The sequence below is a fragment of the Scyliorhinus torazame genome, chromosome 12 (assembly GCF_047496885.1).
Source record: "Scyliorhinus torazame isolate Kashiwa2021f chromosome 12, sScyTor2.1, whole genome shotgun sequence".
NCBI lineage: Eukaryota > Metazoa > Chordata > Chondrichthyes > Carcharhiniformes > Scyliorhinidae > Scyliorhinus > Scyliorhinus torazame.
This window is the reverse complement of record NC_092718.1, coordinates 162,339,934-162,364,828: the sequence shown is the minus strand read 5'-3', so window position 1 is coordinate 162,364,828 and position 24,895 is coordinate 162,339,934. Positions and strand designations below refer to the sequence as shown.

The 24,895-nt window shown below is 44.2% G+C and overlaps 1 protein-coding gene across 7 annotated transcripts in view; it reads right to left on the bottom strand.

Moving 5' to 3' along the window:
• The window catches only part of hip1 (huntingtin interacting protein 1), a 402,236-nt gene that overhangs the window by 75,322 nt on the left and 302,019 nt on the right, over window positions 1-24,895 (bottom strand). For all 7 annotated transcript variants that reach the window (XM_072469314.1, XM_072469320.1, XM_072469315.1 and 4 more), the window contains 4 exons: window positions 21,514-21,611; window positions 16,577-16,649; window positions 10,997-11,180; window positions 10,664-10,752 (listed from right to left, as the gene is read on the bottom strand). In XM_072469314.1, coding sequence (XP_072325415.1) covers window positions 10,664-10,752; window positions 10,997-11,180; window positions 16,577-16,649; window positions 21,514-21,611 — 444 coding nt within the window. The remainder of the gene's footprint in view (window positions 1-10,663; window positions 10,753-10,996; window positions 11,181-16,576; window positions 16,650-21,513; window positions 21,612-24,895) is intronic.

The window sequence follows — 24,895 nt, the reverse complement described above, 5'->3', positions numbered from 1 at the left end:
GAAGAAAGTAAGGAGGTGTGGGATAGAGGGGAATTTGGCCAATTGGATAAGTAACTGGCTATCACATAGAAGACAGGGGGTGGTGGTGGATGGAAAATTTTCAGACTGGAGACCAGTTACCAGCGGTGTACCACAGGGATCAGTGCTGGGTCCTCTGCTATTTGTGATTTTTATCAATGACTTGGAGGAGGGGGCTGAAGGGTGGGTCAGGAAATTTGCTGATGACACCAAGATTGGTGGAGTAGTGGATGAGGTGGAGGGCTGTTGTAGGCTGCAAAGAGACATTGATAGGATGCAGAGCTGGGCCGAAAAATGGCAGTTGGAGTTTAACCCTGATAAGTGCGAGGTGATTCATTTTGGTAGAAAAAATTTGAATGCGGATTACAGGGTCAACGGCAGGGTTCTGAGGAATGTGGAGGAACAGAGAGATCTTGGGATTCATGTCCACTCTCTGAAGGTTGCCACTCAAGTGGATAGAGCCATGAAGAAGGCCTACAGTGTGTTAGCGTTTATTAACAGGGGGTTTGAGTTTAAGTGCCGTGGGGTTATGCTGCAACTGTACATGACCCTGGTGAGACCACATTTGGAGTATTGTGTGCAGTTCTGGTCACCTCACTATAGGAAGGATGTGGAAGTATTGGAAAGGGTGCAAAGGAGATTTACCAGGATGCTGCCTGGTTTGCAGGATTGGTCTTATGAGGAAAGGTTGAGGGAGCTAGGGCTTTTCTCTTTGGAGCGGAGGAGGATGAGAGGCGACTTAATAGAGGTTTATAAGATGATGAGGGGGATGGATAGAGTGGACATTCAGAGACCATTTCCTCAGGTGGATGTAGCTGTTTCAAGGGGGCATAACTATAAGGTTCAGGGTGGGAGATATAGGAGGGATGGCCGAGGTAGGTTCTTTACTCAGAGAGTGGTTAGGGTGTGGAATGGACTGCCTGCTGTGATAGTGGAGTCATACACTTTAGGAACTTTCAAGCGGTTATTGGATAGGCACATGGAGCACACCAGAATGACAGGGAGTGGGATAGCTTGATCTTGGTTTCGGACAATGCTCGGCACAACATCGAGGGCCGAAGGGCCTGTTCTGTGCTGTACTGTTCTATGTACTGTTCTATGGTCTATGTTCTAATTCCCGTACCATCCTCCTCGAACAGGCGCCGGAATGTGGCGAGTAGGGGCTTTTCACAGTAACTTCATTTGAAGCCTACTTGTGACAATAAGCGATTTCCATTTCATTTCATTTTTTTCAACTGCACAGAGACAGTGGCGTGGGACCAGGATCGAACCTTGGTCCTCAGCGCCATGAAACAGCAGTGCTAACCACTGCACCACTGTGCCGTCGGTGTGGAATCACATCTAATGTTGGACACTGTTTTGAGTTTATGCAAGCACGGACTGGTTCGGTATGGTCCGTACCTTGCCCATTGCAAACAGTGGCTGGGGCATGCTGTTTGATATGATCCGCCCCACCAAGCTGACTCAAGGACTACTTACCTAGCATCACATTGGCACGGAAATTTATATAGATTACTCATTTGTGTGATAGGCTGAATGTCTTTTTGATTTGAAGGCAGCATCCTGTTAGGGGCGAATCTCACTCCTGATGCTGCTGCAGAGTAACAGTGTGAAATAAATAGCTTCACCCGTTGCTCGGGTTTTTGAGCTATCTTGCCCTTCCGGGCGAATCAAAAGGTAGACAGGGTACTTTTCAGTGTTGAAGGACCGGTCATGTGTTTGCACGATACAGAGCACAAAAATGGCCTGATCCGGGCAGCCATTATGCCACAGGATGTTTTTAAATTACCCAATTTCAGCATCTAGCTTGCATGGTGAGAAAATGGCTGTGGCCCTATTTACACAGTTGCTGATAAGAGCAATCTTATAGCGGGAGATATCTCAAACATTTGAGCAACAGGTGAAACTAGCTGTTCCACTAATAGTTTTCTGTACATCTCAACACTTTCCAAAATCCCATGCGCTTTAATTTTACACACTAATCTCTCATCTGGACTTGGTCGAAAGCTACCCTCATTAATTCTACTAGTTACATTCTGGAAGAACTCCTGTAGATTAGTCAAGCACGATTTGCCCTTTGTAAAGCCATGATGACTCTGTCTGATCCTACCTCTATTTTCCAAGTGTTCTGCTGTTAAATCTTTTAAAATGGTCTTCAGCTTCTTCCCCACTGCCGATGTCAGGCTGACTGGTCTATAATTCCCTGTTTTCTCTCTACCTCCTTTTTAAATGGTGAAATCTCCATCATCTTCTGATTTGATGTTGCATATTTTCTTGGGTTTAGTGTTCCAATGTGTTCCATGATCCAATGATTTGGAGTGTAATTCACTTCTGCCAGGCATCTTGTATTACCCGGAGATAGTTTTAAAAAAAATTCAGAGTACACAATTATTTTATTTTCCAATTAAAAGCCAATTTAGCGTGGCCAATCCACCTAACTTGCACATCTTTTTTGGGGCGGGTTGTGGGGGTGAAACCCACGCAGACATGGGAGAATGTGCAAACTCCATACGGACAGTGACCCAGGGCCGGGATTCGAACCCGGGTCCTCAGCGCCACAGTCCCAGTGCTAACCACTGCGGTGCCCACCCAGAGAGGTTAACAGGGAATCCTTATTTTCTACATAGGCCACTGGGGGTAGAATACATGCAACTACCTGTGTTCCCCATTGTTTATGGAAGAAAGACTAAAAGGTCAGAGTTGGGTTGATGCAGAAACTATCAAATTTACATGTATCAAAAAAAAAAATACATGAATGAACACCACAATTTTTTTGTTGTTGTGTTAAACAGCTTACTCCACTGGCACTCTGTGAATCTCTGAGATAGAGAGCTTCAAGCTGCCCATTATAGTTACACCCCTCAGGCAAATATCTACCCTTTGATGTGATCTAATCAACTTCTGCCTTAGCCAGGTTCCTGGCTGTGACAGGAGAACTGAACAAACAGCTACCTTCTCACAATGATCTAAAACACTTGAGATGGGATGTAAGAATTGTACTTTTACCAAGGCTACAGCAAATGACTACTGACAAGGTGAGCGCCATGCTGCAAGCTTTGGGAACGAATCTCTTATAAACTTTGATGTAGTGCTATCAAAATACAACAATCAGCTCAGGTTAACACAGCAGAATCCAGTTTGCCCTTGGCAGAGTTAGAAATGTGGACTAAAATTGTGAAGTTTATTTTTCCACGGGTTTGAAGTATTTTCCCCCTCCTCCCCAAGGAAATCTAGAGCTTTGCTAGTTGTCCCTTTTTCCATAATTTGAGCTCATTCTGTTTTTCAAAACAAAATCAATACCACTGAAGGTGTTAATTCCAGCAAGGATATAATAATAGGAGTGTACACAGATTTCTTTTTTTTTAATCAACTAGAAGACATTTCATTGAAGATGACACTATCCTAGTCTATGGCCAGCACCGATGAAAGATCATTAACCTGAAACCGTAACTCTGTTTTTCTCCACAGATGCTGCCAAATCTGCTGAGAGTTCCAGCATTTTTTGCTTTTATTTCAGATGTCCCGCATTTTCAGTTTTCTGCTTTTGTAACGGTGCAAGTGTAAAAATAAAAAAAAGCCTTGCAATAGCATCATTCATGACCTCAAAGTTCCAAATTGCTTTACAGCCAGTGAAGTACTTTTTGAAGTGTAATTACTGTTGTGATGCAGCATTAGCATAGTGAATTTAGCACAGATATGTAAGGCAATCTGATATAAAGAACCCGGGACTGGTGCAGACTCAATGGGCTGAATGGCCTCCTTCGGCACTATCGAAGTTCGATGACTGGTTTTCCACAAGTACTATTGGCTCTCTAGTGAAAGGCCTGACTCTACGCGTTGTTGAATGTAGGATCGGAATCCCTTCCAACTGGACATTTAGCAAATGATGTTAATCTTCAAGGCATGTCGATACCGAAATCAAGACAATGGGATATTACCATCTCAAAGACAAAACAGTTGCAAACAGGCAATCCAATCAAAGAAACTGGGATGCCTATTAGAGCTGATGACCAAACAACAGCCTTTATACAAACACAGTAAGAAGTTTTACAACACCAGGTTAAAGTCCAACAGGTTTGTTTCAATGGCATTTATACAAACAAACATCGAGAATAGTGAAGGAGAAATTGACTTTATCACGTACATATCAAATTGAGAGCCAGAGACATTACACCTGAATGGGTCCATTGTTTCAGCCGTGGAAACAACATCATGGTGAATGGGCTTGTCTCGACTAAGGCAGGGACCAGGCTAAAAGTGATTAGAAGGTGCTAAGCACTGACCACCCAAACAGGATGTCTCCAGGAAATATGCTTTGATATATTTTTGATCAAGTTTTGTAATAAAAAGGCTAAGGCAGCTGAGTCTTGAAGTGCAACCACCCAGGAGAGTCAGGAACAGTCACCCTTATTCACAGATCTACAGCTCTGAACAGAAGGCCCAGCTGTGGGGGGTGTTGCAAGTATCAGCCAGATCAGAGGGATATTGGGGCTGAGGTTTTAAAATTGTTTAAATGCAACAACTAAATCCTGAGTGGGCTTGGGCAGAAATGTAGAGTTTTGCCTGTGGTTTTTCGTGGAGGCTTTTTATTAATAAACTGGTCTTCCAAGTGTGTGCGGCATCATTACACTAGTTTCAAGCTCTTGTATAGAGCATCAGTTTTTTTTTACTAAATACAAACATTTGAGGTTGAGCCTAAAAGCCTGTGTCTGTGTAAGTTTGTCCTTTATAAAATCCTAAAATCAGGAACTGCCAGTAAGGGTAAACGGGAAGAGAGCTGTTCTTGCATGAAGCTAAATAACGCTTTGCAATTAGAAGCAACCAAAGTAGAGGTTTTCAAGTTGCCACAAAACAGGCTCTGCTTTAAGCATTTGGAGATTCCCAAGGTGTGCAAAGCTTTTAAAAGCTGTGCCAGGGTCCTTGGCGTCAGGGTCAAAATAAGCGTCAAGTGCTGCCGTTTCAAAATGACCTGCCTCAAAAACAGTCACCTTGTGAATAAAGTAACTTCTGACCATGGTGTACGTAGGTGACATACAATGGGATGCTCAGGAAGAAGGATGTGCAGTTCCATAATGAATGGCAAAAGCTGAGCCAAGACTCACTGCGGCAATTGTTCAAAAGTTTCGACTCTTTTCTTATTTAAACAAACAGACCATTTCAGTTATGTAAAGTTGGTCCTTGTTCGGTTTTTATGTTTTGCTGTGTCTTTTTGCTCATTTTACTTTGTAACTAAACCAGTGGTTTTTAATGTGAGCATTGCAGTGGGTTAGTGATGTGTCACGTTCTGGCTTCTAAGGTGACAGAACACGGAGGTGAGCATCCCAAGAGTTCTCTTTATTATTAGATCTGGGTTACAATAAGGCATTGACAGCCTGGGGTACAGGCCAAGGTTTCAGTTCTGAAGCTTCAGTTCTGAAGCAGACACTTCTGAAAGCTGCGGGCTCGCTAAGGAAACAAAGGAACGTGTTGGGCAAAAGCCCAAACTGCAACAATCTACCATTATGAATGGTGAGCCTCGACGAAGTCACAGATTGAATATGTCTCCATAATCCCCATTTGTCGACTCCACCACTGAACTCTCTCATACCGCGTACCACCCTGAGTTTCCTTAGCAACAGTCACCAGTGTTCACAAGTGCCTCTGTGGCAGATATACACATCTGGAAGCGAGACTCGCATACCATTATTCATAAACTTGGCTCCTCAACAACATCTGGGTTTGTCTCTACTACAGATAGGCAGGGCTGATTCAAGACGTTTGGGCTTTATTCCAATTGCGAAGGCCAAGCATCAGAAAAGAGTGGGCAGGGCAGCACGGTGGCACAGTGGTTAACATTGCTGCCTACAGCGCGGAGGACCCGGGTTCGAATCCCAGCCCTGGGTCACTGTCCGTGTGGAGTTTGCACATTCTCCCCGTGTCTGCGTGGGTTTCACCGCCACAACCCAAAGGTGTGCAAGGTAGGTGGATTGGCCATGCTAAATGGTCTCTTAATTGGAAAAAATAATTGGGTACTGTAAATTTATATTTTAAAAAAAGAGTGGGCTGTTATTCTGGGCGAGTCTAAGGTTCCTGGTCGGCCGCAGAAATAACCAGGAAGCAATAACATTGAATTAATTTCAGTTCAGCAAATAGGCAACAATGAGATAATTCTTGAATATCTATTCTACAGCTTTACCTTACCATATCAGAATGATAATCTGCTCTCCAGTTTCATAATCCCAGTCCAAATCCTCTCCTAACTCCAGATTATTGTTTGCTCCCCATGCTTTCTATTTTACCTTCAAAAGGCAGGTTTTTCTTTCATCACATCACCTGCAGTCTGGCGTTACCTCCCAAAACCACTTCTCTATTTATTTTCAAAAGCTTCTGAAAAAAATCCATCCTTTCAGCCACCTCACAGCACTGAACCCCACCCCACCACCCCACCCAACCCCTTCAATTCCTTTCCCTTCTGTCTGCTCGTGTTTCCACCTTGCTAAGTTACACAAGAGCATGATACTCTTTGAGGAACCCGATATAAATTGCTATTGCCCATTCTCAGTAATCATGAGGCTGTTTCCTCGCCAACAGAACAGGCAACAGGAAATGCTGCCGTTAAGCTCTTCACGGATGATGGGGTGAGTCTGATAAATATGAAAGTTTAAACCGAGATATTCAAATTGCTGAGCCCTTACATTGGCTCGCACAGCTTCTGGAATAGTTCCTTTGACTTTCTGGAATCTCCCCCATCGATGAATCAGCCATATTCAAATGCTGAAGCCAATCATGCTCATCATTCAGTTTTGGCAAACTGAAATTTTCCAACTGAAAGCATTTCTTCTGGAAACACAGCAGTCTACTTTCTTTTTTTTTAAAAAAGTACTTCTGTCTGGGCTAATAGAATACAATCTGTAAGAGTCCTTCCTGTTCATTTCCTTTATCCCCGTGGACCCATAATCAAGAGACGCGATGTCGAAACAGCCTGCTTGTCAGGAAACTGTGTTCCCAGGGTTTGTTCATGGAGAGAAGAGGCCAGACTCTTTGGTACTGAATGGATCTTGGGAACCATGTTTGGTTAACTGGCAACCAATGGGTTGGACAGATACAGTGTTCTGCCTGATAATGGTCTGCGATTGGTTCCTGGCTGATGCTTTGAGAGAATTAGGCACAAGTGATTCGACCTTAGAAGTGAAAGGAACGATCGCTCTCTCCCCTGTTTGCTGAAGTGAAAGAATTGCTGTATTGTTCTGAAAGCAGTGAGTGCCTGGCACATCCTTTGCTGTGAACCTGAAATGATGCTGAGTCTGCAGAGAGGGTGGACAACATTGCCAGAGAAAACCATCTCAAGCTAGAAGGAAGCAAGTCCAAAACGAAAGTCTGAACTTCAAAACAACATTGTAATCCCAGTGGAAAGATCCTTATCCTTTTATTAATATTTTCTTTCCCTTTCCACCAACCATTCCCTTCTTTGTTGTTTGCATGTGTAAAAGCAGTTTAGTGGGCTCAACCAAGGACCACGGATATTTTAAATAAAACTTAATTTCTCCCTTGTTGCGAGTCTGGGTCAAGTGGGGCTGGAATTGACTGCGCACTAACTCAAAATGCCATGACAAATTGCGAAGTGTTTTTGCCTTGTAAGAAACACAAATGTAAGTCAATCAGGTAGCCCCTGCTTAATCCTTACAGGACTGTGATGCATGAGCTGCCTTTTTTTAAAAAAAGAGATAACAAGTGGATATTATCTATCAATGAGTCTGCTGAGCACTGGTGTTGTACCTGGCATGTATAGAGAGTTGCAGTGCTTTGATTTAGCTGTTGGATTCGACAGTTAAGAGTTCTAACTCCCTCTTTCATGTAATAGGATATTTTTCCACCTGTTAAAATCAAATACTATCATCTCATGCAAACAGATTGAAACAAACACAATATACTTTTAAACCTTTTCTAAAAACATCATGGAGTTAATTTTAAAAAACTGACATGGGTGACATGGTGGTGCAGTGGTTAGCACTGCTGCCTAAAAGGCACCGAGGGCCTGGGTTCGATCCCGTCTCTCGGTCACTGGCTGCGTGGAGTTTGCACATTCGCCCCATGTCAGTGTGGGTCTCAGCCCCACAACTCAAAGATGTGCAGGATAGGTGGGTTGGCCATGCTAAATTGCCCCTTAATTGGAAAAGAAAAAAGATTTGGGTACTCTAAATTTATTTTTAAAAATAACAAAATAAAATGCTGACATATTGGTACAGGTCATTTGAATGTTTTAACAGGCCCCCCAAAAAAATGGACAACAGTTCATTAAAATAAACATAATATAATTCTGTCCAATGTCAATGTTTGTGACACCGGAACTGGTCGAAGGAGAGGTGGGGTGAGGACAGAGGGATAGGTGTATACTTTTCTTCCAGCCCAGGAACAATGGCTCCCAAGGTAGCTGCAAGAGTTAGAAATCATTTGTTTAAACAAAGAGCATTACTGCCAGGATATAACATATAGACAAAAGATTGTGGAAATAGTTGAAGTGCATGTTAACGGATAATGGGTCAAAAAAGAGGCAAAGAAAAATAAATAGGAACACCCTGTCAACTCAATGAAAAACAGATGTAATATGAAATACTGCAAACCTTATAATTAAAGTAAATAGGAATTAATTCTGGTTGATGAGTAGTTTGCTGCACAGGCCTTAACCAGATGTGGTATGGGGAGGTAGTTTGAGATAGAATAATGATTTCAAACGGTTAAAATGGATCCAATTATCAATTAGCAAAAGCACGTCTCAGAATGTGTACCTGTTGAGATTGCACTTGACACTATTAGACCAAAACATATCGTCATCGATCCTCAGTTTCTGAGAGAAACAAATAAAGAAATACACTAACGGAGATTCTAACATATAAAGCACTTGTGTCAATCGGGACACACTGTAAGAGACCTATAAAACACGGCAAAACAGTATCTCTCACCCTCCCAAAACTCCCATCTCTGCTGCCAAGGCTGGAAACCATGCATCAAAGCAACCTATAGGCAGAAGGACTATGTGGCAGCTTCAATGTCAAAAAACATGGACAGTTTAAACGCCATGCTGACCATTGCTGGTAAACAAAGTATTTGGTACCTGCACTTCACTGGGGTAAGGAATCAGGAGTGTCAACCCAGGCACCATCTCAGGCGCTTCCAGATTTCCTCGGCTCATCAAAACAAGCACTAATTCCAGCAGCGGCACAGAGATTTACCAGCCTGCACCATAGAATCATGGAATTGACAGTGCAGAAGGAGTCCATTCGGCCCATCGAGTCTGCACCGGCTCTTGGAAAGAACACCCTACCCAAGGTCAACACCTCCACCCTATCCCCATACCCCAGTAACCCCACCCAACACTAAGGGCAATTCTGGACACTATGGGCAATTTAGCATGGCCAATCCACCTAACCCTCACATCTTTGGACTGTGGGAGGAAACCGTAGCACCCGGAGGAAACCCACGCACACACAGGGAGAATGTGCAGACTCCGCACAAACAGTGACTCGCCAAACTAGCAGTTGCCACCACTCTTGCCTCAGTCAGAAAGTTGTGCGTTCAGGTCTCACTCCAGAGGCTCAAGCACATAATCTAGGTGACAGGTCAGGCCTTACTGGGAGAACACTACACCCTTGGGATGCTCCGTTTTGGGCTGGATTCGCCGCCGACGGGATGGTCCGTTTTGCCTGCAGCCTGGGGGCTTCCCGATGGCATGGAGCTGCCCCACAATGGGGAAACCCCATTGACCAGCCGGCGAAACAGAGCATCCCGCCGGTGTGCCGAACCAGAAATCTGATGCAGCGGAATGGAGAATCCAGCCCTCTATCTTTCGTTTAGCCCTCTATCTTTTGTTTGTGATTTTAAAAGAGGCCCCACCTAACCTTGCTGGTGGACATAAACAATCCTATGGAAAAGAAGAGACGGGGAATTCTGGAATGTTTCGGCCTCAACCAGCACCTAAAATAGGTGGCCTAGTCACTTATTTCATAACCATTGTGGAACTTACTGCATACAAACCGATTGCAATGAGCATCATTGACTACACTTCAAAAGATCTTCTGCAAGATGGCGCCGGAGCGAGGCGACTCTCTGCGAGCTCTCCCCAACAGATTCACTTTTTACTTAACTTATACTCGTTCTAATCTTTTAAAATGTAATTCTAAAACTAACATTATTACTGACCTCTCTCTTTTACCTTGTGTTGCCCTATTATGTATTTTCTTTTATTCCCTTTTCTTCCCATGTACTTAATGATCTGTTGAGCTGCTCGCAGAAAAATACTTCTCACTGTACCTTGGTACACGTGACAATAAACAAATCCAATCCAATCCAAGTACTTCATTGGCTGTAAGTGACTTTAGGCCATCTGGTGGTCGTAAATGGTGTTACATGAATGCAAATCTTTCTTTCATTTACTCAATCTGTGGATGGAGTTCAGATGACCTGCACAAGCTGCCAGAGGTTTTTACACTATTGCCCACACAGACCGATATAAACCCTGTTGAGGGTTTGCAGCGAGGAACGTGTCACGAATGTGACTTGAAAGCAACTGTTCGTGTAATCTTCCACAATACCGAAGCACCATTCCCCACATCACAAACGTGCATTTTTACCCTGTTGCACATGATCCTGACATTCAAAAACAACTTGCCTTCCGCAGCAGATCCGCATGGTTCTGAACCAATTCCGTGTACTTCTCCTTCAATTTTGTGTATTTTTGTTCATTGGCTTGAGCTTTCCCTGGGAAATAAGAGAAACAAAATTCTCCCATCTATAACTTGCCATTAAAGTTGGTATTTACAATTAGCTGCGGAACCACTGGGGTAGAGAACAAAGTAGGTCATTGATTGGGAATTATTAGCCAGAGGCCCCGGCTCGAAAGTGTCTTGTGAGGGTGTTGTTAGGAGGAAGAATATTGCAGCGTTCTCTCTCTCTTCCTTCCTCCCCCCCACACCCTTTCCACTCCAATAAATTTGGAACTTACGTTCAATCTCGGTGAGACTCCTCTGGGCTTTCTCGGTGTCATCTTGTTTCTTTTTCACCTCCTCGAGTTCAGCCTTCAGAAACTCGTTCTCATCCAACGCTTGCTGCTTCAGGTGCTTCTGCTCTGCCAGCTCTGCCTCTAACTCACTGATTCGACCCTTCAGCTGGGAGATCAGGCGCTTGCTCTGAAACAAGAAGAAGCACTTTGTGGGATTTGCAACTCGCCCATTCCCAATATGGAAAAACTAGCAGGGTAAGGCACCACAGGGTGAAATAATTGCAGGGAAGAAGTCCATTTTTGACTGGTTACCATCCTGTGAAGGGCCGTGGGATGTTTTCATCGTAAAAGATATGTTGTTGAGATAAATCAGTAAATGGCCATTAGTTCATGTAAAATGAGGGTTTTTAGAAGCCTGCCGTTAATAAAAGGACAGCAGCTTTGAGGATGAAATGAGTTAAGAGTAAGAGACATAGGAGGGGACTTCAATAAAGGAATAATTCAGGGAGGATAGTGAGGATGTACAACTGGGTAATAAGTTCAGAAGAACACAAGAGAGAGAGAGAGAGAGGTGGGGGTGAAAGAGAAAGAGAGGACACTCATGCACAAAGGCACACTAGTTGAAAGCAAGAGGAATGAATAAGGAATCACTGTCAGAGACACTTTTGTTTTGCATTCATCACCTTCACTTTCCACCTGACATCTAAAACAACTTGATAATGTTACTTGGGACAGGATCGGTACTGCTCCTGGGAAACTAGAGCATTTACACAGGTGAAGCATACTCCGTCTCAGTGAAAATGATCATGACTTCTCAACACACTGCTGTCACCAGGGTCATATGGTGCATGTTAAGTATTCGCCGTTGGGAAAAACCTCAATGTAAAGCTAACTCGCACTTGCAACACTTCATTTCAAATTGCCGCAACAGTGTCAAAGCTGTAACATCAGTATTCACAGTGTCACATAAAGCTGTTGGCAATAATGGCAGTCAATTGCCTTGTGCATTTGCATGACATTCCGGTTTGTTATTTAGCAGAGACACCAAGTGGCTTATATTGAATGGTCCACGAGTCTGTTAAAATAGTAGACAGAGGAAAGCCATAAAAATAATTGACCCTGATTATTTCCAGAATAGTTTCTAGCCTTCAGGCTTAAAATGCTTTCTCCAGACATGGACTGCATTTTTGGACAGTAAGACCCTATAATTGTACGGCTGGAGGCTTTCCACAGCTGAAGTAGACATGGTATGAAAGCTGTGCTGAAATCCTAATGACACCATTGTAGTGGGAGGAAGTCAACCTGACTGATTGCAGTGGCTTCCAGGAACCAACAGAGCTCATTCATGTTTTAAAACTACTGTACCTCAAACAGTTCCAATTCACACAAAACTTTCTATAATTTAGCTGAAATTAGCGCTGAATTGACAGCAGGTGGAGGAAAATGGAGGGAGCAGACTAGGACACATTCCAGGCATCAAGGTATTGAGTCTGTCAGGCAAATTAATTCCTCTCTGCGATCTCCATTCACTTCCACACATATTGGATATCCGTGCTGGTCTTGTAAATGGAGTGATTCCTTCTTGTATGCTATTTGTCTGTCTTAAATTGATAACACAGCTGTCTGGATAAAGAGAACTTTCATTTAAGTTACAATTCATCAGATCTCACACAACGTTCCAAAATGGTTCCCAAAGAATTAATTCCAATTAAATCATATTTTTTCCACAGGCGTATGCAATAATCAACTTGCCCAAAACAAGATCCCACAGGCTGCAATGAGATGGAAGGCATGGCCTGCTCATGGAGAACAGCAATAAACAAGCAACAGAATACCAAACAATGTAGCCAAAAAAAAGAGAATACAAGCAAGAAGAAACAGGATCCAAATGGAACAGTCTCTGGTCAAGCTGCACTTGAGTAATGTCCAGTCCAGGCTGCAGTTTTCCATGCCCAGAAAGGAAAGTGCAAGTTATGTGGAGAGACTAAAGAAGTTGGGCTGTTCAACGTCGAGCAAAAATGGTTAAGGGAAGAACTAATACAAGTGTTCAAAATTATCAGGGGTTTTGAAACAGTAAATAAGGAGAAACTGTTTCCAATGGCAAAGATTTGATGTATTTACGGTAACTGGCAAAAATGGAGTTGAGATCCCACTCCCCCAATAATTGGTATTGCAATCTTGAATGCTTTGCCTGAAAGGAGAATCCCTTTGATAAAAATTTCAGAAGGGAATTGTGTAAATGCTTAAAAGAGTCAAGCTTCTCAGCGCTCTGGGGAAAGGTACGATTGGGGGTTGGTTAGCTCAGTTAGTTGGCAGCTGGTTTGTGATGCGGAGTGACAGGTTCAATTCCCGTACCAGCTGAGGTTATCCAGCCATCTCAGCCTTGCCCCTCGTCTGAGGTGTGGTCACCCTCAGGTGGAATCACCACCAGTCAGCTCTCTCTCAAAAGGAGAGAAGTGCCTGTGGTCCTCGGGGATGTGGCGACTTTCACTTACAGGACACTTTCACTTACACTTTCAAAGACTAGCACAGACACAGTGGGTCAAATGGCCTCTTGCTGTGGTGTAAGATTCAAAGATAATAGTAGACGGTGACTTCATTTGCTAAAGGCCAAATTTGGCAGCTTTTATGTGTCTCAGTTTTTTAATCTGCATTAAATAAATGTAAATGTCACCACAGTCCGAGGACCATACGCTGTTCTCCCCTTTGAGAGCTGATTGGTGGTGATTTAATCAGAGGGTCACCACAACTCAGGCAGATGACACGGTTGGGAAGGTGGGGCCTTCATAAATAACCTCAGCCGGTACGAGAATTCAACCTGCGCTGTTGGCCTCGTGCTGCATCATGAACCAGCCGTCCAACTTGCCCACTAAACATTGCTGGCAGGTTATCATGTGTTCTGGTCGTCAGTCAAGTATAAGTAGTCGGCTGCACAGTGGAATGGTATTCCATTCATCGCTGCTTGCCATGGTCAGTGACTTGCACTAATCAAAATCAGCAGCCTAAACCCATAAAGGGTCGGGTGTTATGTTGCCACAATCATTTACTGTGATCAGCACAGTTTGCTGGCAGAGATCATTTTAAACGGCAGTTGTTGAAAGGAAAGTGCCACAGTTGGAACATCAATCTGCACCATCCAGCATATTAACTGCAAACGCCATTACTTATTCACTGAAAAGAATTCCAAAGTTAAGTCAATAACTAGTGCTTAGACCTCACTAGTACTTTGAACTGCTGAGCCCTGTCACATGCAGTTTATTGATTTTGGGTTGACAGCAAAAAACTGGACTTTCTTTAAATAGCGGTAATATTCTGAGCAGCCAGTTAGTGACAAGAGGCCGAGTAGCCACTTCATTATCAAGAACCTGCATCTATTCTAGGACCCATATCACCAAGAATCTGCACCTATTCTAGCACCTGTCTCATCAAGAACCTGCACCTATTCTAGCACCTATATTATCAAGAACCTGTACCTATTCTAGCACCTACATCATCAAGAATCTGCACCTATTCTAGCACCTACAACACAGAAAAACATCCCAAAGTACTTCACAGAAGTGCAGACAGATAAAAAATGAATGTTGAGCCAAAAGGAGATGCATTAGGATTGTGGTTAAATGTTTGGTCATAGAATAGGGTTTTAACAAGGATCCAAAGGAGCTGAGGGAGAGTTGTGAAGAGTTTTGAGGAAATTTCAGTGGGAATTTGATTGAAGGACAGCCATCAACGATGGGGAAAACTGAGGTGAATGATAATCCTTGCAGTGGAGGGGAAGAGGGTTGTAGGGCTGGAGATGGGGCAACACAGTGAAAGGATTGAAATACAAGGAAAAGGATTTCAAAATGGAGGACTCAATAGGTCAGTGAGCACCAGAGTGCTTGATAAGTGGGACATGCTATTAGATGGATTCTGGGCAGCAGAGTTATAAAGAGAAAAGGAGTTTGCACAGTAAAAAGGAGGGAAGGCAGCCAGAAGAGCTTTGGAATAGTCCAGTCTGGGAGTGACAAATGTTTAAACGAGAGTTCTAGCAGCAATGAGTCAGGGACAGAGCCGAGTGAAGTTATGTCAGTGGAAGTAAATGGTATTTATGGAGACCTCAAAGTTGCTAATAGTCTGATTCAATGCAATGACAATCGTCTGGAGTTCTAAAAAAACTTTTAAAGTCTAAGTGGAAGAAATAGTGATGGATGTTAGAAAAGCAATTTCCCAACACAGATATTCGATAGGATTGAGAGGTAGAGCTACGTGCTGCCAGTCCATCTGATGAGGTCAGAAGGAGCAGCATGTGGGTGAGGAAGAGGAGGGAGGATAGATAATCGGACTGTGGAATCCAGAGGTAAAGGTGCATAAGCGGGAAAATAAACTATTGCTCTAATTACAATTGGACAGGCTCACTGCAATGCACACTAGAGGCAGCATTGGAAAAATATAGTACAGTTGATCATATCCATGGCTACAAGAGGGGTCAAGAAGAAAAAGAAATGGAAAATACACCATGGACGCAGAGTGCGATCTAACGCAAAAGTGTCATTTGTGGTAGGTTTTGCTGGGAGTTTCTCCCCGGCTCTGTCTACGAACCGCTATGTAACCACACTTGGTCACTTTTTGGGGCCCTGGGGAGTTTCTCCCCGGTCAAGCCCACACTTAGAATTAGTTTCACCACTGGGGAGCTGAACTCACTAGCCAGACCAGCTCCACAGAGATCAGGTCACCAGTTCAACAGGGTGCCCCAATCTCCAAGTGGGCTTGGAGTCCCCCCCACACCCATGGGCAGTGTCACCCCCCACATACACGGGCATTACCCCCCACATACACGGGCATTACTCCCTACACCCAAGTGATGACACCCCACTATGGGGCCACCGAGGGCCCCCTCTTTTCTGGTCTTCCCACTCCCCTTTCGGGCAACCCCCCCCCTCCCTCACCATTTCCGGGACTCCCACGATTCACCCCCCCCCAACCTTCTAGAGGCCCTTTCGTACCCCCTCTGCACCTCAATGCCTACCTCCACCCTCCTTTCATGGGCATAAGCAGTGCTCCTGTTGGCTTTGCAGTGTCACCCAGACACGTTGGCAGTGCCAGGATGTCAGCCTGGCAATGCAAAGGTGCCCATGTTCTCAAGGGGGAGAGCCAGGGGGCCACCCTGCTCCTGACCATCTAGGGACCTCCGATGGCCTGGGAGCCCCTCCCCACCCACCCCCCGCGGGTGCCTTCCTGCCTGGTCCATGTTTGTGTGGACCAGTACTGAACAGCGCCGTGCTGGGGCATCCGTTGGGAGTCTGGTGCCCGATAGATCTCAGATCAGTACGCCTCGGCGAGAGAGGCTTGGTCCCGCCCATTGTGGGTGGGATCTTGATCGCAACACTGTGAGATTTGGGTAGATCTCACGAGGCATAATGGCTGTTGGAAAGCCCACGGAGGGCATCACCTGGCATCTACTGACAGCGTCGCGTTCCTGTTTGAGTGCAGCACAGCCGGTAGATCACACTCAAAAAGTAGCAACAGTTGGCTAAATGTCAAATGAGCCAGTTCTCTTGATTCTAGGGTACAGATCCATGAGTGAATGGTAAATAGGCAGCCTACCTCTAGTTTAATACTCGCCATTTCTTCCTTCAGTGATGCAATCTCCCTGTAGAGTTGTTCAATCAACTGATCCCTGGGAACAAACAAATCCAAGCTATAAGTATATAACAATGGCTGAAATCCACTGTGGACTAATAGATACTAATTGGGAAGCCAGTTGATGAATTAATACGGAGGGTAATCAGCATCCCTGAAGTCTACTTCAGGGCAACTGGTTTGTCACATCAGATTTAGCGATTTCTCAAATTAACTTTTAATTAGGCCTTTCACCTCTGTCCCCTCTGACAGCGGACGTGCAGAGTGAAGGACAACTGGCACCAACTATCCATTGTGTCCTCGCCATTTTTCATGTGTCAACTTGGACAGTAATGTTAAAGGCCGCTTAACTGAACTGTACTTGTCAATCACAACTTCCAGTAGCAGCCACTGTAATTGTACAGCAGTCAGGAGCTGCAGCCTGGTTGGATTATCTATCCCCCTCTAACCAAGGGCAACAAGATCATTGGCAATTTCCACCTCAGGTGGAATTATTTAACTTGGTATAGATTGGGGATTGAACCAGGACCTTCCTGGTCTGTCTCAGTGCAGAGCGCTCAAGCAGGTGTTGATACTGCAGACCAGATTTCAATGAACTTCAATGTTTCTGTTTTGAGCTTAAAAATTAGATGAAGTCAAATAAACCTGCAGTTTGCTGCACAAAGATTTCACTTGCTGAAAACGTGACGGTTGCAGGTCTTTGATTTTAAAGAGGTAACTCACTATTATGATATTTAGTTTGTGCTGTGCGTATGGGACTTTATTCCACCGCCCAGTGGCAGATTCAGCAACAAAATACAATGTTGAAAAAGCCATTAATCCAGGTGTTCTGTGCATTAAATTTGCAGCGTCAGGAGGCAAGACATATTTTGTTACGTGACAAAAGCAAAATACTGCGGAAGCTGGAAATCTGAAATAAAGCGGAGGTTACAAACTCACAAGGCATAGTTTGGATTTGGATTTGTCTATTGTCACGCGTACCGAGGTACAGTGAAAAGTATTGTTCTGTGTACAGTTCAGACAGGTCATTCCGTACGTGAAAAGAAAATGCATAGGGCAATCATAAAATATACAATGTAAATACATAGACACAGGCACCGGGTGAAGCATACAGGAGTGAAGTACCACTCAGTAGAGAAGATGTGTGAAGAGATCAGATCAGTTCATAAGAGGGTCGTTTAGGAGTCTGGTAACAGCAGGGAAAAAGCTGTTTTTGAGTCTGTTTGTGCGTGTTCTCAGACTTTTGAATCTCCTGCCCAATTGAAGAAGCTGGAAGAGTTAGCAAGCTGGGGTCTTTGATTATGCTGCCTGCTTTCCGATGGCAGCAGGTGGTGTAGACAGAGTCAATGGATGGGAGGCAGGCTCATGTGATGGGCTGGGCTGTGTTCACAACTCTCTGTAGTTTCTTACAGTCTTGGGCTGAGCAGTTGCCATACCAGGCTGTAATCAGATAGGATGCTTTCTATGGTGCATCTGTAAAAGTTGGAAAGAGTCAATGTGGACATGCAGAATTTCCTTACTTTCCTGAGGAAGTACAGGCGCTGTTGTGCTTTCTTGGTCGTAGCGTCGACGTGGGTGGACCAGGACAGATTTTGGGTGATGTGCACACCTCAAAATTTGAAGCTGTCAACCATCTCCACCTCGGCCCCATTGATGCAGACAGGGGTGTGTACGATACTTTGCTTCCTGAGGTCAATGACCAGCTCTTTCGTTTTGCTGGCATTGAGGGAGAGATTGTTGTCGTTACACCACTCCACTAGATTCTCTATCGCCCTCCTGTATTCTGACTCATCGTTGTTCGAGATCCGACCCACTACAGTTGTGTCGTCAGCAAACCTGTAGATGGAGTTGACGCCATGCAGTCGTGTGTATATAGCGAGTATTGTAGGGGGCTAAGTACGCAGCCTTGCAGGGCCCCGGTATCGTGGAGGGGGTGTTGTTGTTTATCCTTACTGATTGTGGTCTATGGGTCAGAAGGTCGAGGATCCAGTTGCAGAGTGAGGAGCCAGGTCCTAGGTTTTGGAGCTTTGATACGATATGTGTACATGCTACATTCTGACCAATAAAGAAATACAAAGTGACAAAGATGCCACAAGAACAGAGGAGCAAATAATGGGTGAGAACTTGCATTGTGATTTAAAAATAGGTGGATTACAGCAAGTGTTGGCTAGAGACGGGTTTGGTGGTGTTAAAGAGAAAGGAGGGCAGAAATTTGTCGGGACAAAATCAGAATGCACATGGAAAAGGTGAAGATTGTCAATGCATCAGAAGATTTATACACGGAATGCTTTTCAATGGTTTGCACAAAATAATGGGGACTATGGATTGGCAATATACTGGGTATCTTAGTAGGCCAATCCATATCGTTCATTCAAGCTACTTCCTGTTTGTACGAGGGTTAAAACTAAAGTGACAGGACAGAAGAAAAACAGTTACACAAAGAGCAATAATGGAGTCAATGCCAATTGTAGCCATGCCCATTTGTTTGGTTGTGTCACTGTGTCTAACCTGAGATTGACTGTGGTGATTGCAACCTTTTCCAGTGTGGTTCAGAACCCACGATTTAATAAGTTCCTGGATGTTTGTATTCAAGTAATGGCTTTATTACTCCTGGCCATTCAGTCGGAGTATCTTTCCAGAATCTAGCTAACACTGAACCCTTCACCGTGAACCAGTTGAAAACGACATCAATAAAATAGGATCAGCAACGATCAGTGTAATAACAATGGGAAACATTGCAGGTTTCTGGTGAAAATTTCTGTTCTGAAACATTTTACCACCACATTTAATAATAATCTTTATTATTGTCACAAGTAGGCTTACATTAACAGTGGAATGAAGTTACTGTGAAAATCCCCTAGTCGCCACACTATGCCACCTGTTCGGGTACACTGAGGGAGCATTCAGAATGTCCAATTCACCCATCAGCACATCTTTCGGGACTTGTGGGAGGAAACCGGAACACCAGGAGGAAACCCACGCAGACACAAGGAGAATGTGCAGACTCCGCACAGACAGTGACCCAGGCCCGGAATCGAACCCGCGACCCTGGCGCTGTGAAGCAACAGTGCAACCACTGTGCTGCTGTGCCACCCATTTCAGGATCATCATGTACTAATGAACAAGGATGGGTTCATATCCCGGCCCTGGGTCACTGTCCGTGTGGAGTTTGCACATTCTCCCCATGTCTGCGTGGGTTTCACCCCACAACCCAAAGATGTGCAGGTTAGGTGGATTGGCCACACAAAATTGCCCCTCAATTGGAAAAAAAAATAATTGGGTACTCTAAATTTAAAAAAAAAAAACTAATGAACAAGGAGTTTACAGCAGAATGGGGATACAGCAGAATGGTGCAGGTCAACACTAAAATCTCCCAAAAATGAACAACAGGTTCAAGAATGAACAATGAATCTTTGGAATGACTGCCCCATTCTACAACTAATCAATGGGAGGTCTAGGGGCGACTTGGTGGCACAGTGGTTAGCACTGCTGCCTCACGGCACCGAGGACCCGAGTTCGATCCCGGCTCCGGGTCACTGTCCGTGTGGAGTTTGCACATTCTCCCGGCGTCTGCGTGGGTCTCACCCCACACAACCCAAAGATGTGCAGGATAGGTGGCTAAATAGCACGTTAAATTGCCCCTTAATTGGAAAAAAAATGAAAGGGGTACTCTAAATTTATATTAAAAGAACAATCAATGGAAGGTCTGATCTGGACAACAATGCGTATTGATTCAATCCTGGAAGGATTCCGGATATCATGTTCTAATTGCTGCTTAAATTCACAGAGGTCACTGCATTAGTGCACAGACTGATCATTAGTGGTGAACTCTAGCCTCACTTTTGTTGTTAAGTGCACATTCGGTCATCATAACTATGAGCACCAAGAAGAAATCATCTCTACTGGAATCAGGATTCAGGTGGCAGAGGTCCATTCAACCACGTTTAGAGATTTGATATTGATCCAAGGGAGTAAAACAGAAGCAAAGCTAATGCGGTGACTTTCAATCCTTAAAATACTTCAGACCTGTTTGCAGAACTTACTGATTTGTATTGAACTGGGCATCCGATTGTCAAGAAAGACACCAACAGGCTTCCGAACTCTCACATCTCGAGTCTTTGCTACTATTTTTATTGGAGAGCTGCCCATTGGACATTTGACTGGATGCAGGTTACTGAGATAATTGTTCAGTGAACAGAATAAGAGTAAAACTCAACCACATGAATTTGACCTAAAACAGGATATTGTTCCACCTGCACAGGTTGGTAGCACGTCATCTGTTCTTTTAGCTTCATTTTGATTGAGATATGAAAATTAAATACCTTGGGTTAAAGCCTAGAATTCATTCTGCAACATTGCTTTTTGTCTGTGAGAACTCAGGCGGGAAAAGTGGAGTGTAGCCTGTCGGCTGCACTGCCGACTTTACCACCATATTTTTTAAACAATTGGACAAAAGAAAAAGGGTGAAGGGACGGGTCTGGCAATGTCGCACTGAAGGGGAGGGTCTGAATGAGCCCGCACACCAACAGTCTCAGCTCGCCCGCCCCAGCAGGATGTTACAATGGGAAAACCCATTCATTGTATTAAAATGTCTTCAAATAGAATTCCTGTCATTGCATGGCGAGAACTCCATTACGTCACTAGTGGGGACAATCGAGTGAGGAAATCCCGCTCGCGTAAAAGCCGTTTTGGGACTCCCCACAATTCTCTGCCCCATCCGCCATGCTCACCCGCTGAAAACGGACCCCCCCCCCCCCCCACATTGCCATTCACTTGCCTCTGCATGACAGGAATATACAGAACAGGAAGACTCACCATTTGAGGCTTACCGTCACTACTCAGGAAACACACAGGAGCTACCACATCAAGCCCCAAGTTTTCATGAGATTCATATTCCTTACCTTTCATCCTTGGACATTCCATTCTGGCTGTTAAAGTTGAATGGATGGGTGGGCCCAGGACTTCCAAAGAGGTCATCAAATTTATTATCAAATAAATTCTGCAAGGAAGAGGGTGAAATGTGCTTAAAAGTAACCATGGCTGGTATATAGTTTGCAGGTTTTCAGTCTGTGTGCAGTTCACAGATGCAAAGTCACCTCACCACTCCAACTGCTGCAAAGCACACAGGACAAGCCAAAGGATGGGAGGGAGGCGATTAAGCTCCTAGCTTCTGACTGACCCAGAATTTGAAATCTGAAGACTTGTGTATCATGTTGGTAATCCTCGGAGAGAAAAGGTGAGGTTGGGAAGTTGGGGTGAAGAAAACAAAGGAAATTCTTAGCAATACCACTCCCCAAAATGCTTCCACCCTTTGGGTAAGGCTGCTGACTCATTCTGGAGTACAGTCAAGGCTCCAGTCACTCAACCAAGTAACCAGTCTCTTGGCTAAGCCCAAACACAAAATGTCAGTAATCGTGCTCAACCTCGAGGGCATCACACTTAAACCTAATCATATGCATTCACAAACATACTTTCTAAAAGGGCCATGGTTGAAGCAGGAACTGTAACTGCGGCCAGGATTTTATTGCTCCTCCATGGTATGTCTGCCACCAACGGAAGTGTCAGGCAATTTAAATTGCCGTTTACTTTAACGGGACCGTAATAGATCGCTGGGAGGGATGGACTGTAATGGCCAACATCCATCAGCATGCAGGGGGTACAAATGACCAGAAATTGAACTGGACCAGTCATATAAATACTGTTGCTACAAGGGCAGGTCACAGGCTGGAATTCTGTGGCAAATAACTCGCCAAAGCGTGTCCACCATCTACAAGGCACAAGCCAAGAGTCTGATGGAATATTCTCCATTTGCCTGGGTGAGTGCAGCTCTAACAAAACTCAAGAAGCTCAAAACCACCCAGGACAAAGCAGCCCGCTTGACTGGCACCCCATCCACCATATTCAACATTGAATCCTTCCACCACCAATGCACAGTGGCAGCAGTACCATCTATAAGATGCACTACAGCAACTCACCAAGGCTCCTTTGACGGCATCTTGCAAATCCACATTCTCCAGCACCTCGCAAGGGCAAGGGCAGCAGATACCTGGAAATCCCACCAGTTGCAAGTTCTCCTCCAAGCCCTCACTATTCTGACTGTATTGTCGTCGTTCCTTCACTGTCTCGGTGTCAAAATCCTGGAACTCCCCTCCCTAACAGCACAGTGGGCATACCTACACCAAATGGACTGCAGCACTTCATGGCGGTGGCTCACCAACAGCTTTTCCCAGTCAGTTAGGGATGGGCAATAAATGCTAGACTAGCCAGCGTCACCCACATGCTGTGAATTTTTTTAAATTCTGGAGCTGGAGCCCAGACAGCATTCAATTCTTTCTCTGGCTTAGGGGCATTTAGACCAATAAAAGCACCTCTTCTGCTACAATGTTCATGATCAGAAAGCTGGGAATTGAACCAAGGCATTTACGGCTGTCTGCAAGGCTCGGTTTAGAGAAAGTGAGTGGAATCAAAGGAGAAGTTGTTGAAGGAGAAAATAAATTCAGCTAAACAGAGGAGACGAGTAATGGATAGAGATTGGTTGGATGTCTGAATAAGGAAAAGGAGGCCCTCAGGCTGGCCTGATGGAGGATAAAGGTGTAGAGGGATTGGAGACGAAGAGACGGTTAGGGCTAGGAAACCAGAAGCTATCAACGAGGCTGAGGTCGCAGATGTAGATGGGAAGAAACACGACAAGGAGAGAAATAAAAGTTGAGCTAAGTTCTGTGCAGGAAGAACATGCTGAAACCATGGATCTAAAAGGCAGTCCAGTTTGTGGATTTTGGAAGTAGGCAGGCTGTGTGCTGCTGGGTGACTATTATGTTGGAGACTACGAGGGATTATCTCCAGGCAATATTAGGATAGTGACATTCTTAGTAATGAAGGCTTGATGTTTGGTGACGGTGTTCTAAAAATCCTGATATTACTTTGGAAGCAACAATTCAAAGGGAGCATGTATATAAAAAATATGAAAAGCAGATGATGGCAAACAATAATAATGATCATGCAAGAGAATGTTGGTCGTCAACCTAGAGTTATCACCCCAACAACTTGCATTTAAATAATCCCTTTAACAGAGTAAAAAATGCCCCAAGGTACTTCACAGGTGTGTCAAATAAAATTTAACACCAGAGCATACAAGAAGATACAAAGATAAGTGATGTAAATCTTTGTCAAAGAGGTTATCTTTAAGAAGCATCTTAATAGGGGTGAGAGAGGTGGATGGGTTTAGGGAGGGAATGTCAGAGAATTGGGCTGAAACAGCTGAAGCAATGATGAGAAGGGCATTCTTGCAGCTGAAGACAGATACCCTCCGAAGGTGAAAAACTGGATCTTGGCTAGCAAACAAAAATACACTTGAAACGGCCAAAATAAAGATTGTGGGATTGCATTGTGCCGCCAACCATGTGAGCACGCACACGAGATAGTATGACAGCAAGGTGCTGCATCTGGATTTCGCAATCATCATTTCAATGCTGGCATTGCTGTAATCTATCCATGCAGTCTAAGGTCAATCTAATAACTGATGTGGAGAGCAGTGAGAGAGACAGCATTTTTATTCAGAGGCTGGAACTGCTCAGGAATGTTTACTTTCCATAGAAATGGAACCGTGGCAGCTACTCTCGTGAAATGAAGATGCAATCTTCTGCAGTCACGACTCAGCTGCACGAGTTCCACAAAGCCCTCCTGGAGTAGCTCTGTACAGAATACTAAAGATTCCAGACCCGTTCCAGATGAAAGCACAGCTCCATTAATGGCTGCAGCTAATAATCCTTCAAACCTCTTCAGTGCATAAAGCTATTCAGATAGAAGGCAATTATCACCATGGTAACATTTTCACCTCTCTGTCGCAATGCCTCTCCTATACATTAATCCTCTCTTCTGCACGATGATAAAAGATTCAAAGAGAAAAAATGTATATTGTTCACAATTTCACAAGTCTCTTTTTGACTGCAGATTCTGTTCAACATTCACCATAAATCCCATTAAAGAAAAGGGAAGAAAAACTTTCCCTATTACAGCTATTCACCTGATAGATCTTTCTCCGAACTCAACATTTAACTTTGTCAAAGTTTCACTTCTGTGTATTCTAATCCAACTTCTGCAACAGTCCTCAATACAAATTCAATATCTGTCCGAAGCCATCACCTTCCCTATTACAAGCCACAAGCTGATGCATCCCCAGTACAAACTACCCAATGTCTAGTAAAACATGTGCAACTCGGTGATCAAAAATTACCCCGGATTTCCTTTGCATTATTGGATACCTTTAGGATGATAAACTATCAC